Source organism: Phacochoerus africanus, chromosome 14 (assembly GCF_016906955.1).
Source record: "Phacochoerus africanus isolate WHEZ1 chromosome 14, ROS_Pafr_v1, whole genome shotgun sequence".
NCBI classification, from domain to species: Eukaryota; Metazoa; Chordata; class Mammalia; order Artiodactyla; family Suidae; genus Phacochoerus; species Phacochoerus africanus.
The window spans coordinates 44,527,846-44,541,204 of record NC_062557.1 but is presented as its reverse complement, the minus strand read 5'-3'; the positions used below and the strand labels follow the sequence as shown (position 1 = coordinate 44,541,204).

General features: G+C 46.6%; 2 protein-coding genes across 8 annotated transcripts in view; both read left to right on the top strand.

Moving 5' to 3' along the window:
* The window catches only part of BLTP2 (bridge-like lipid transfer protein family member 2), a 34,251-nt gene extending 26,599 nt beyond the window's left edge, over positions 1 to 7,652 (top strand). For 3 of the 4 annotated variants that reach the window (XM_047756632.1, XM_047756633.1, XM_047756634.1), the window contains 12 exons: positions 112 to 294; positions 916 to 1,037; positions 1,523 to 1,678; positions 1,760 to 1,881; positions 3,002 to 3,182; positions 4,537 to 4,623; positions 5,074 to 5,184; positions 5,323 to 5,458; positions 5,563 to 5,693; positions 5,878 to 5,979; positions 6,255 to 6,389; positions 6,815 to 7,652. In XM_047756632.1, coding sequence (XP_047612588.1) covers positions 112 to 294; positions 916 to 1,037; positions 1,523 to 1,678; positions 1,760 to 1,881; positions 3,002 to 3,182; positions 4,537 to 4,623; positions 5,074 to 5,184; positions 5,323 to 5,458; positions 5,563 to 5,693; positions 5,878 to 5,979; positions 6,255 to 6,389; positions 6,815 to 6,997 — 1,649 coding nt within the window. In that variant the 3' untranslated portion in view covers positions 6,998 to 7,652. Of the gene's footprint in view, positions 1 to 111; positions 295 to 915; positions 1,038 to 1,522; positions 1,679 to 1,759; positions 1,882 to 3,001; positions 3,183 to 4,536; positions 4,624 to 5,073; positions 5,185 to 5,306; positions 5,459 to 5,562; positions 5,694 to 5,877; positions 5,980 to 6,254; positions 6,390 to 6,814 lie in introns of those variants that run through there. The other variant, XR_007131581.1, reaches the window with a different exon arrangement.
* Positions 7,653 to 7,691: 39 nt separating this feature from the next.
* RSKR (ribosomal protein S6 kinase related) lies at positions 7,692 to 12,335 on the top strand. Of its 4 annotated transcripts, XM_047756639.1 has the most exons (12): positions 7,692 to 8,106; positions 8,466 to 8,714; positions 8,809 to 8,892; positions 9,025 to 9,093; positions 9,447 to 9,516; positions 9,752 to 9,856; positions 10,041 to 10,081; positions 10,339 to 10,366; positions 10,477 to 10,566; positions 10,652 to 10,740; positions 10,855 to 10,965; positions 11,415 to 12,335. In XM_047756639.1, exons 1-12 carry the CDS (start codon positions 8,050 to 8,052, stop codon positions 11,637 to 11,639), a joined length of 1,218 nt encoding a protein of 405 aa, XP_047612595.1. In that variant the 5' UTR covers positions 7,692 to 8,049; the 3' UTR covers positions 11,640 to 12,335. The 4 variants fall into 4 exon arrangements, with proteins under 4 accessions (XP_047612595.1, XP_047612592.1, XP_047612593.1 ...); XM_047756636.1 differs by having other exon boundaries at positions 7,693 to 8,714; XM_047756637.1 differs by lacking the exon at positions 9,025 to 9,093 and having other exon boundaries at positions 7,693 to 8,714.
* Positions 12,336 to 13,359: the final 1,024 nt, after the last annotated feature.

The following is a 13,359-nucleotide window of genomic DNA, read 5'->3' as shown; positions in this document are numbered from 1 at the left end:
TTGTTAAAAGCAAGTGTCTGAAGTTCCCTAGACATCACGCATTAGCGGGAGGCTCTCACAATATTTTTTTTAAGAATGTCTTTCTCTTATCTCTTTCCTACCTCTTCCTAGATTGGAACCAGCCAGCTGAGGCACAACAAGCCCAGCAAGTCCAGCGGATCATTTCCCGTTGCAACTGCCGAATGTACTATATCAGTTACAGCCATGACATTGATCCTGAGCTGGCAACGCAGATTAAGCCACCTGAGGTTCATGAGAACCAGGAAAAGGAAGATCTCCTAAAGAAACAGGAAGGTATTCAGGGCTTGAAAGGTTTTTAGAAAGTGACTAGGGAACTTGTGAAAGTAGTTATTTTCTTTCTTTTTTTTTGGTCTTTTTGCCTTTTCTTGGGCTGCTTCCACAGCATATGGAGATTCCCAGGCTAGGGGTCTAATCGGAGCTGTAGCCACCAGCCTACGCCAGAGCCACAGCAACACGGGATCCGAGCCGCGTCTGCAACCTACACCACAGCTCACGGCAACGCCGGATCGTTAACCCACTGAGCAAGGGCAGGGACCGAACCCGCAACCTCATGGTTTCTAGTCGGATTTGCTAACCACTGTGCCACGACGGGAACTCCGAAAGTAGTTATTTTCTTAGTAATTTTGAGTCAGTAGTGTTATTAAAGAGTTTCAGCCTGCATAGGGCATTAACATTTCACTTTGCTTTACATTTTGTAAATTCTGCTATGAGAGAACTGGAATGAATGAGTATTTTTTTACTCTAAAATAAGCAGTCATTTTTACCCATGAGCATCTCGCGGCAAGCCCTTTCAGGGGGTTAATTAACAGAAGTGGTTCCAAATACAGGTTAGGAGATGGGGTAGATATTTAGGGAGAAACTGAGTCTCTTATTTCGTTGCTAAAAATTACCTAGGGGCTGTGGATACCTTCACCCTCATCCATCATGAGCTGGAAATCTCCACCAACCCGGCGCAGTATGCCATGATCCTGGACATTGTCAACAATCTGCTGCTCCATGTAGAACCCAAGCGGAAGGTGAGTATCGGCCCTTATCGGGACCCGTTAGCCTCACAGGAACACCTTGACTTTGCGCTTTATTTGGGGTCCAGTAAGAAAAGCCATGCTTCAAACTGAAAAAGCCTTGTGGTTGGTATGTCCTTTCAGGCAGCAGCAATTGACATTTCAGTTGTCTACAAAAGGTCTGAGTGTCCCTCAAACTGTAGAGTTGTTTACTTGTTTTTCTTGATCAGTTCTTTATTCAGTTACTTAAATACCTCTAAAAACAATAGACTACTTCTTCCTACTTCCACCTCTATCCCTACCCTGTGGGACTGGCTTATTATGAATTCCACATTGCCAGATCTTCTGCATTGGCCTGCCCCTTACTCTTGTCACCAGTGGTGATAGATAAAGATGAGCTTTCCAGAAGAGATCATCATTTCTTATTCCTTTCTCTATTTCCTTTACTACAAGACTAGACTATTAAAAAGTCTTCTTCATTTTCTTTTCCATTCCTTTAGGAGCATAGTGAGAAGAAGCAGCGAGTCAGGTTCCAGCTTGAGATCTCTAGCAATCCTGAGGAGCAGCGCAGCAGCATATTACATCTACAGGAAGCTGTGAGGCAGCATGTGGCCCAGATCCGGCAGCTGGAAAAGCAGATGTATTCTATCATGAAGGTAGTCACCCAGCCAATCTGAGGACAGGGGGTCTCACAGGACAAAGGAAATCTCTCAGTTTCTCCATTTCTGGCTCCCTAGTCTTTGCAGGATGACAGCAAGAACGAGAACCTGCTTGACCTGAACCAAAAGCTTCAGTTGCAGCTAAACCAGGAGAAGGCCAACCTGCAGCTAGAAAGCGAAGAGCTGAATATCCTCATCAGGTGCCACAGCATTCTTTCTGTGCCATTTTCTTTTCTTTCTTTTTTTTTTTTTGTCTTTTTTGCTATTTCTTTGGGCCGCTCCTGCGGCATATGGAGGTTCCCAGGCTAGGGGTCGAATTGGAGCTGCAGCCCCCGGCCTACGCCAGAGCCACAGCAATGTGGGATCCGAGCCACGCCTGCGACCTACACCACAGCTCATGGCAACGCTGGATCGTTAACCCACTGAGCAAGGGCAGGGATCGAACCTGTGACCTCATGGTTCCTAATCGGATTCGTTAACCACTGCGCCACGACGGGAACTCCTGTGCCATTTTCTAATGCCCCAGTTGGAGTCAATTTCTTGTGCCTGTGTTCTGATAGTCTTTAGGTCTACGTATATCATCAAAGGCTGATGTAGTAGATTCAGGCACCTCTTCCTTGATGAGCCTTGCTAGACTTGGTCAATAGGTTGAGAAGAGGAGAGCCCTTCCTCCTCCAGGGAAAGGATAAAAATAGGTAGTTTGGAAAGATCATTTTTGTGGCCTTGATTCTGTGCAGCTGAACTTAAAATGTCTTGGTTGATCAGTAAGGAACACAATTGCAGATGCAATCATAGGGGTCATTAGTAGGGACAGATGACTTTTAGAAGCTGTAGAACTGAAAGATGCGATTTGTGCTCCCATGGCTTGGTGTGAGGAGCAATAAATCCAATGAAGATATTTAGGGAATAGCTGTTCTAAAATAGGTCTATCTCAGCGTTCCCATCGTAGCACAGTGGAAATGAATCCGACCAGGAACCATGAGGTTGCGGGTTCGATCCCTGGCCTCGCTCAGTGGGTTAAGGATCCGGCATCGCCATGAGCTGTGGTGTGGGTTGCAGACGTGGCTCGGATCTGGCGTTGCTGTGGCTGTGGTGTAGGCCAGTAGCTGTAGCTCTGATTAGACCCCTAGCCTGGGAACCTCCCTATGCTGCGGGTATGGCCCTAAAAAGACAAAAGGACAAAAAATAAAATAAAAATAAAATAAAATAGGTCTATTTCTGAGTTTACCTCCTGCATCATTCTAGGACATACCACCCCAACCCTAAAACCAAATACTGTTGCCCTTACTAATTAGCTTTGGCCCTCCTATCCACTTATAGGTGTTTTAAGGATTTCCAGTTACAGCAGGCCAACAAGATGGAGCTGCGAAAGCAGCAGGAAGATGTGAGTGTGGTCCGCCGCACTGAGTTCTACTTTGCTCAGGCAAGATGGCGTTTGACAGAGGAAGATGGACAGCTAGGAATCGCTGAACTGGAGCTGCAGCGCTTCCTCTACAGCAAGGTATTGGTTATATACAGTCGCACAAAGGTAGCTGTGTTGAGAGGCATGACCTTTCTCAGGAGTCTAACTCACAAAAAGAGATAAAAGGGATTGATTTTTATGTGATTATTAACAGTAATATTAAGGACTATTAATAATGATAGAAACATGAGCAGAGTGCCCCTTATACACATTTGTTTGTAATATTAAACAATACAGATATAGATGAACTTGATCAGATGCCCCCCTCATTGAATAAGATTATCCCTAGAAATGAGGCCCAGAGTAAAGTAATCTTCCAGGTCCAGCTTATTTTTTAATTTTTTTTTTGCTTTTTTAGGGCCACATTCGTGGCATATGGAAGTCCCCAGGTTAGGGATCTAATTGGAGCTACAGCTGCTGGCCTACCCCACAGCCACAGCAAGGCCAGATCCGAGCCTCGTCTGCAACCCACGCCACAGCTCATGGCAACGCCGGATCTTTAATCCACTGAGTGAGGCTGGGGATTGAACCTGCAACTTCATGGTTCCAAGTTGGATTCGTTTCCACTGCGCCATGACGGGAACTCCATTTTATTTGTTTTTATTTTTATTTTTTTTCAAGTCCACCTTAGAATACAATCATTACTTCTAAAATGACATTCAACATTTTTTTCCAACTTTGTTTGTTTGTTTGTTTGTTTGTTTTTTGGCTGCACATGAGGCATGTGGAAGTCCCCAGGCCAGAGACTGAACCTGTACCTCAGTTGTAGCCTCCGCCACAGCTATGGCAGTGCCAAAAACTTGCCATGCTATAAGCTTTCTTGCAATTACCCATGGCGTGGAGAAGAGGACACTATTCACTATTTTCAAACCCCCCAGAAACATCTGGAAATGATTTGAGACTTTTTTTTTGCCCCCACTTTTTAGGGCTATACTTATGGCATATGGAAGTTCCCAGGCTAGGGGTTGAATTGGAGCTGCAGCGGTCAGCCTGCACCACAGCCACAGCAATGCAGGATTTGAGCTGTGTCTACAGCCTACACCATAGCTCATGGCAATGCCAGATTCCCGAACCACTGAGTGAGGCCAGGGATCACACTCGCATCCTCATGGATACTAGTTGGGCTTGTTACTGCTGAGCCACAACGGGAACTTGCTGGAACCATTTTTGAATGTCACAGTGACAGGAAAGTACCACTGGCACTTAGTGCCCTGGCCATTAGTTTCCATGAGAAATACTGGATTAGAGGGTGCATTAATTATGAAATTGAAAGAGATAGCAAAGGTATATGTAGAACCTGAAAAACCGATGAGATGTGTAGCAATTCTCTTGCAAGCTCCTGAGAAAGGCTTACTATAGTGGATTGGGGATGGGGGGGAATCTGTCTTTGTAGGTGAATAAGTCTGATGACACAGCAGAACATCTCCTGGAGTTGGGCTGGTTCACTATGAATAACCTCCTCCCCAATGCTGTCTATAAGGCAAGTTTTATTTCTCTAATCCTAGCCCTTTCATATGCTTCCTAACACTGAGTATTTGTGGTGACCCTTCCTCATAAACCCACTTTGGGAAACAATGTGGTGATCTGAGATGGCCCAAACTTAGCAAGATCATTGCTTCTTTTCTCAGTCTGCAGAAGATTTGCAGGTTGATTTATCCCTTTCTTTTTTAAAGGGCTGCACCTGTGGCACATCGGAGTTGCCAGGCTAGGGGTCGAATTGGAGCTTATAGCTGCTGGCCTACACCACAGCCACAGCAATGCAGGATCCGAGCCACATCTATGACCTACACCACAGCTCACGGCAAAGATGGATCCTTTACCCACTGAGTGAGGCCAGGGATTGAATCCACGTCCTCATGGATCCTAGTCGGGTTCTTAACCTGCTGAACCACAACAGGAACTCCCTGATTTATCACTCTTTATTCTACAGGTAGTCCTGCGGCCCCAGAGCTCCTGCCAGTCTGGGCGACAGTTAGCACTTCGCCTCTTCAGCAAAGTCCGGCCCCCTGTTGGGGGTATTTCTGTTAAGGAGCACTTTGAGGTTAGTGAACAGTCCTTTGGGGACCCAGGAACAGAAGGCAGTCAAAAGCTATCTATGTATTGTTATTTTAAGGTTAGTTAGGTAAACTGAGGGATGATGTCTGAGCTTAATTGCTTCTTCAGCCTTTTTCCTCTTTAGGTAAATGTGGTGCCTCTCACCATCCAGCTGACACACCAGTTCTTCCATAGAATAATGGGTTTTTTCTTTCCTGGCCGAAGTGTGGAAGATGATGAGGTTGGTGATGAAGAAGATAAGTCCAAACTGGTGACTACTGGTGAGAACTTTAATGGTGGAGCTCCAGAAGACTGGGGTAGCAGCCCCAGAGATAGCCAAAGCCTCAGAAAGAGGACAAATGCTCTTGTACTTGCTTTTTCATAGGAATACCAGTGGTGAAGCCTCGGCAGCTGATTGCAACAGATGATGCAGCACCACTGGGCCCTGGGAAGGGTGTGGCACAGGGCTTGAACCGGAGTTCTGGGGTCAGAAGGTCATTTCGCAAAGCACCTGAGGTACCAGACATGCCCCTGACGACAGCAAAATGGGAAAGTCCTGGGGTACTTTGTTTGGCCTGGCTGAGGGTTTCTTCTTTTTCCTTTCAGTCTGCTCCAGGGGTGAAAGGAGGTGGACATGTTTGGGGTCTTGAGTTTCTTGTGATGGTTTCAGGAGCCCAGTCTTTTTTCCTGTCTTTCCTAGCACCCTGTGGATGATATTGACAAGATGAAAGAGCGAGCTGCCATGAACAACTCCTTCATCTACATTAAGATCCCACAGGTTCCACTGTGCGTCAGCTATAAGGTCTGCTATTCCCCAGCACTTTCTAGAACAGTATAGGGAGGGTACCAGATAAGATCAGAGATTAAAGATAGGGAGGTGGTTCAGCTTGTGAAGACTGGTCTGTGGGTGATAAATCTGCTGTTCCCTTTGTGGCCCTCAGGAATCAGTACCATTACCAGCCTTTGATAAGGGAAAATCTAGGAAGATGCTAAGACTCAGGTACTGGCTTGGACTAAAAATGGCAGCTGATGTATTTTTTTCCTCTCTTCTTTCCCTTCCTCCTCTTTTTCTTGCAGGGTGAGAAGAACAGTGTGGACTGGGGTGATCTTAAACTGGTGCTGCCCTGTCTGGAGTACCACAACAACACATGGACATGGCTAGACTTTGCCATGGCTGTCAAGAGGGATAGCCGCAAAGCCCTGGTTGCCCAGGTATCCCAGCAGAGTTCATGGCTGTTTGGTTAGCAGGGGCTGGCAGGCAGATCCTTTGCTCAGGAGCATTTCATTCTAAGATGTATTAACAAGCAGCTTTGGGAAGGGACACGTGAATGAAATGAGTGACTTTTATCCCTGTCCTCTCCATGACTTTGCTCAGATGATTAAATTGGATGTTTACTGAGTGTTTTATATATGTTAACTACTGTTGACTTTTAGTAAACTGAGGGCTGGCACAACTTCATGTTTAGAATGTGTTCTAATAGACTGTAAGCTTCTTGAAAGCAGAGATTTTATAATTTGAATTGCCCCATTGAGCCTCTATGTAAGTTTAATAAATCTTTATTAACTTGGTCTACTTGATTTATTCTGCCTGTCCCATTAATATTTACCTTCCCTTTTACTCCTTTCTAACCTATCAGGTAATCAAGGAGAAGCTAAGGCTGAAGCCTGCAACAGGGGCTGAGGTCCGGGGAAAGCTAGAAACTAAATCAGACCTCAACATGCAACAGCAGGAAGAGGAGGAGAAAGCCCGGCTCCTCATCGGTTTAAGTGTGGGCAACAAGAACCCTGGAAAGAAGTCCATCTTTGGCAGGCGCAAGTGATCCGGCAATCCGAGAGGCTGCAGTACAGGATCTGACTTTGGCTCAGGCCCCAGGGACTTGGGGGGTGGGAGGTGCTTCCCTTCATCCATCAGGATTGTGGGGGTCGGGAGGCCACAGGGTCCTGTGGAGAGAGGCCCTGCTTTTTAGCAGCTGCCTTGTTCCCTGCAGAACATGGTGGCTAATAATGCTGACTTCTACCTCACACTGATCAGCAGGTCCAGGGCAGAGAGGCATCAAGAGAGCAAGACCCAGGAAATGGCCCCATGGCTAGAATATGTTTCCCTTGGGGTCACCTGAAAGTGTGGGGGCACAGTTCTGATCAAGTGTGATAAATTTTTATAAACAGACATATATATATATATATAAAGTATATATATATACACACATATATATATTTCTAAGTATAACTTCTCTCCCTCTGTGCCAGAAAGTGGAGGGGAGGGGCTGATCTGTCTCTCACCCACTGCCTTGTATGAAAGGGGTATTAGTGTTCTGGGGAGAATCAGCCTCTCCCCAGTCTGTGCCAAGCTCACTTGGGAGAATGGCAATAGGGGACAGGGCTGGCCATGGGTCCCTCTCCCTGGGGTATCCCCTGAAGAATGGTTAAAAAAAAAAAAAAAAAGGTTTAAAGAGAAAAAATATATTTTAAATTTGATGCTGTTTTTTTTTTTTTTTAATTGTATTGAGTGCATGGCTTCAACCTGTATCCTTTCCTCCCCATCATTCCAAGACACACTAGCTGCCACTCTAGTGAGGGTGGCCTCTCCCCTCCTGCCTGAAGCTGTATCACAGATACTTTCCTGATCTGATGTGACACTGGTCCCATGTTGATAGGTCTGTGCACATTTTAGTCCTGGCTGTAAGCCTTTTCTCAACCAGTGGGGATACGTTTGGGTGATAAGGGTGAGATTTGGCTGTATGACTTGCATCTCTAATCATGTACAACAAGGAAGAGAGGTGGGGCTCATGCGCAATACAGCATTGGGGGAGGAATTGCTTACATAACTGAGACAGCAGATTTAGTGGAAGGAGAGAGGAGGCACAGACTGGGGATGGGAACAGTGAACTGTCGGCAGGGGCAACATGCCCAGATGGCTGCTCCTCGTAAGGTAGGCTGTGGCAGTCTGTTTAGAGGAGGCATGGGCTTGAGGCCTGGGAACTTACTGGTGATGTCTGCTGTGGGAGTGGGGCAAAGAGGTTATACCATGAAAGTATCCCAGCCCCATATGGAGAGGCACAGGCTTAATCTCTGATGCCTGATGGGGAATATGTCCAAATACTGCTTTCCTAGAGAATTCTCCTGTATCCAGGAAATCTAAGCCTTGGTCCAAAGCAAGAGCAATGGCAGTTTTGCCTGGGGCTCAAAATTACATCTCTAGGGTTGAGATTTGAGGGAGAGTCTGCTAAAATGGGCAGAACCTGGAATGCCTCAGGGGGCAGAAGGTTTAGTGGCTTCCTTGGTTCTCAGCAGGGTGGCAACATCCAGGGCCCCTGGGTCCGAGGCTGGAAGAGCCTCTGGCCAGGTGTGGGGACCACCAGGTCAGGTCTGGAAGAGCTGTGGGGACTACGAGGGCATCGGTGCCTGCACCAGGAGCCCCTGGGGCCAGCCCCGCTACTAGTAGAGAAGCCTCTGCCTGAGTGGCCAGTGCCTCAGTTCATCAACCTCTTTCTGCCAGAGTTTCCTATGAGGCCTCTTAGGGGGCATCAGCAGCTGAAGGTAAGTCAATGGAATCCTTGGAAGGGGTCTCGTTTTGGGGGAGAAATTTAAAAACCAGAGTCTCAATTGCTCTGTTCTCCATTTCTCTGTACAGATTTTAGGCCTTGTGGCTAAAGGCTCCTTTGGAACAGTCCTCAAGGTGCTAGATTGTGATCAGAAAGCAGTATTTGCAGTGAAGGTAGGGACCTAGGTACTCTTCCACTTTATTCTCTAGTCACTACCTCCGATCTCGATTCCAGAAAGTCTGGGAGGAATATATAATAAATAGCACTGTTCCCCTCTAGGAGTCATCAGTCCTCTCCCTTTATAGGTGGTGGCCAAGGCAAAGGTCCTGCAGAGGGACATCCTGAGGCAGTGCAAAGAGGAAGTTAGCATCCAGGTATGCGCAAAGCCCTGGAAAGGATCCTAGGAAGAACTAAACCACAGGTGGAAAAAGCACCTTTTTTATCCAACTGTCCTGCTCTTCCTGATTCTGACCTGTCCCTCTGCTTCAACCAGTAAATCTCAGGAAAAGTAGCTATCAGTAATCCTAGGTCCTGCCAGGGAAATCTCTCAACATGTCCCAGTGTGTTCTTTAGTAATGGGATTATCAGAGGCAATCCCGACTATTTAGTTCACCTGAACTGAGAGATGAGACAGCAGCTTCCTTTCTACACAACTAGATGAATCCTGATTTGGCTGTCTTGATCCTCAATGACCCTGTTACTAACTTCCTCTTTTCTTCATCCATAGCGACAGATCAACCACCCTTTTGTACACAGTTTCGGGGACAGCTGGCAGGGAAAACGGCACCTCTTCCTTAGTGAGTGATTGGCTTCTCTCTTCTTTCCCAGGGGTCCTTCTCCCATACGCCTCACCTGAGATCACCCCTCCCTTTGGTTTGTTCTGCCTTTGCTATGTTCCTCTTCTTATAGCACTTCTCTCTCCCAGAGGGAAAGGGAACAGCAGGTGGCATCAGTTTGGGCAGGAGGTATACGATGCCTTGAGCCCAGGCATAGTAGCCCCCAAATATTGCCTAGACTTCTGGTGCTTTGCAGTGTGCAGTTACTGCAGCACAGATCTGTACTCCCTGTGGTCCACTGTTGGCTGCTTTGCTGAGGCTTCCATCCGCCTCTTTGCTGCTGAGCTGATCCTGGTGCTGTGTAAGTGAAACAGGAGTGGTAATGGAAATGAGGGGAGAATTAAGGGGGGATGGAGGTAGAGAGAAAAGAATTTATATTAACGCTGAAGGTCAAAGAACGGGGATAGGAATGGGACAGGAACTAACAGGGAAACCGAAAAGGACAAGAGAGCTTCAGCACATCCTATGCTTGCTGTCATCCACAGGCTATCTCCATGACTTGGGTATCATCCATCGAGATGTGAAGGTAGTTAAATGCTTTTTGTTTTTCGTTTGAGGAGGGACTTTAGTAAGAAGTTTCAACAAGTCCAAGAAGGCAGGGAGGAGTTGCTGAGGAACAGCTGACCTTGGGGCCCTCATGCTTGTTAAGGATTTGGGCAAGGACCTTCCAAATACAGACCTGAATGCTAAGTAGGGCATCTTCTTCAGCTGGAGGGGTACACATGATGAAAAAGCATTGAAAGGAAGAGGATGAATAATAACTTCTCACCTGTGATTTTTCAGATGGAGAATATCCTTTTGGATGAACGAGGTAAGTCCTTTTCTTTTTCTAGACCCAGAATGAGCGGTACCTCAGTTTGGGAATCAGTCACGGCTGATGAGGGTTGGAACAGAGTGGTGCTAATGCTTTGTTTTTCACAGGCCATCTGAAACTGACAGACTTTGGTCTGTCTCGCCACCTGCCCCAGGGAGCCCGAGCCTATACTATCTGTGGCAGTCTTCAATACATGGGTGAGAGAGGCTAAAGCTTATGGGTAAGCATTGGGCAGGAGGATAGCCAACAGATGTCAATGACAAGTATCTTTCAAATTTGTAGCCCCAGAGGTCCTGAGTGGAGGGCCTTACAACCATGCCGCTGATTGGTGGTCCCTGGGTGTCTTGCTTTTCTCTCTGGCAACTGGAAAGGTGAGAGAATAGTAGTGATGTTGGGCAGAGAAGAGAAGAGTTGACTTGTGCTGGGAAGAATAAGGTGTGTCTTACTCTTACTAAGCGATGACACCCTCTCACCCCTTAACACAGTTCCCAGTACCCGCAGAGAGAGATCATGTGGCCATGTTGGCAAGTGTGACCCACTGTGACTCTGAGATCCCAGCTTCTCTTAACCAGGGGCTCTCTCTCCTGCTTCATGAGGTAAGGGTGAGCATGACTTCCCTTCTTGGCTACAAAACCATTCACTTCTCACGCTGTCACTGAAATGATATTTCCCCATTCCTCTTCTTATTAATTATTGGTGGTGGTGGTGGTGGGGGTTCCAACTTGATCAAGGACCACTTCACTACCTGCCTTCTAACCAGCACTTCAGATTTTATTCCTGGTCCTCCAGAGCTCCTCCCCACCCTTAGTTCTGAGAGTGGGCCAGTGCTGCTCTCTTGCCAATACAGAACCTTTAGTCTTACCTTTGCCCCCAGACTAGCCTGTTTCTCCCACTTTTGCATATCCTCTGCTCTTTCAGGGTCTTCTCCCTGCCCTCCAGAGATCCATGAACTTTCTCCTTTTCCAGCTTCTGTGTTCAGTCCCTTTCCTATCCCAGTCTTTTTCCTATCCCATTCTCTCATTCATCATGCTCTATTTCCCTTCAGCTCTTATGCCAGAATCCCCTCCACCGTCTACGTTATTTGCATCACTTTCAGGTCCACCCTTTCTTTCGGGGTGTGGCCTTTGACCCAGAGCTCCTACAGAAGCATCCAGTGAACTTGGTCTTGGAGACACAAGCTACCCAGTCCAGTCCATCATCAGAGTCCATATTCTTCAAGGACTTTGAATGTAACCTGGAGTCCTACCTGGTCCACCCCAACCTTGCTTGAGCTCCTCTACAATAGGTTTGGGTCTATCTGGAAACCTGAGGACATCCTCCACTGCCAACTCAGTATGACCATCTTTGATGATCCAGTTTTTCTTTTCTTTTTTTTTTCTTTTTTTGCTGCATCCATGGCATATGGAAGTTTCTGGGCCATGGATTGAATCTAAGCTGCAGCTGAGACCTATGCCATAGCTGTGGCAATGCCGGATCCTTAACCCACTGCAGCAGGAACTTGAAGTTTGTTTTTACTTTGTAGCCTCTTATCATTTCTGTTCTGTAGCTGCTGGACCAGAGTTCAGACTGGGCATTCTGCTACTGGCAGCCATAATGCCCTGGTCCTTACCGTATCATACAACCCATCTCTCAATTCAACATTTTAGAGTGTGGACCTTTCCTTTGCTTCATTTCTCCAGCATTTATACCTTGCAGTTTTTAGCCACAAGTTTATTCCACTTTTCCTTCCCCTTGTTTCTGTACCATGTTTCCTTTCGTGAGCAATAACAATACTTATGGGTTCCCAAGGTGCTATTTATGTGTTTAATAGGCTTGTCATAAGCAGTATGAATGTTTTTCAGAGGTCTCAAAATCTGGCATTTAATTCATCCCCTAAATATACAGGTAAAACATATGATCTGGAGACTTAGCGCCAGTCTAATTTTTTTTTTTCTTTTTATGGCTGCACCTGAGGCAAATAGAAGTTACCAGGCCAGGGGTCACATTGGAGCTGCAGCTGTGGCCTATGCCACAGCCACACCAGATCCCAGCTGCATCTGCAACCTACTTTGCAGATTGCTGCAATGTCAAATCCTTAACCCATTGAGTGAGGCTAGGGATCAAACCTGTATCCTCTGAGACAATATTGGATCCTCAACCTGCTGAGCCACAATGGGACCTCCTCAGACTAATTTTAAAAAATATTAAAAGTGAATCTAATAACCTACTATGAGGAAGAGAATAAGAAATGAAACATGAGTGGGTTAAATGTCTTTTCTAGGGGTAATTGGAATAGCTATCCATGTTTTTTCCAGAATAAAACCTCTGAAAAACGAAATGACCTTTAAACTGATCATTTCTCTAGATTGCCCAGGATTCTTTGTGATGGGCAAACCAAGGGATTAAGGAGTTCCCGTCGTGGCACAGTGGTTAACGAATCCGTCTAGGAACCATGAGGTTGCGGGGTTCGGTCCCTGCCCTTGCTCAGTGGGTTAACGATCCGGCGTTGCCATGAGCTGTGGTGTAGATTGCAGACACGGCTCGGATCCCGAGTTGCTGTGGCTCTGGTGTAGGCCGGTGGCTACAGCTCCAATTGGACCCCTAGCCTGTGAACCTCCATATGCCGCTGGAGCGGCCCAAGAAATAGCAAAAAGACAAAAAAAAAAAAAAAACCACCAAGGGATTAAGAGGCATAACATTTTCTTTAGTAAGAAAAATCATCTGGACCTTAAATTTGTATACATTCCTGGAGTTCCCGTCGTGGCTCAGTGGTTAACGAATCTGAATAGGAACCATGAGGTTGCGGGTTTGGTCCCTGGCCTTGCTCAGTGGGTTAAGGGTCTGGCGTTTCCTTAAGTGAGCTGTGGGTAGGTCGCAGACGCGGCTCGGATCTCACGTTGCTGTGGCTGTGTTGTAGGCCAGAGGCTACAGCTCCGATTTGACCCCTAGCCTGGGAATCTCCATATGCCGTGGGAGTGGCTCAAGAAAAGGCAAAAAGACAAAAAAAAAAT

Excerpts from the sequence above, each read along its gene's own strand:
- RSKR (XM_047756636.1), top strand. The coding sequence starts at position 8,406 with ATGGGCAGAACCTGGAATGCCTCAGGGGGCAGAAGGTTTAGTGGCTTC. Across the intron at positions 9,517-9,751 it reads AAAACGGCACCTCTTCCTTA|TGTGCAGTTACTGCAGCACA; the intron begins GTGAGTGATTGG and ends GGTGCTTTGCAG. Across the intron at positions 9,857-10,040 it reads TGAGCTGATCCTGGTGCTGT|GCTATCTCCATGACTTGGGT; the intron begins GTAAGTGAAACA and ends TGTCATCCACAG.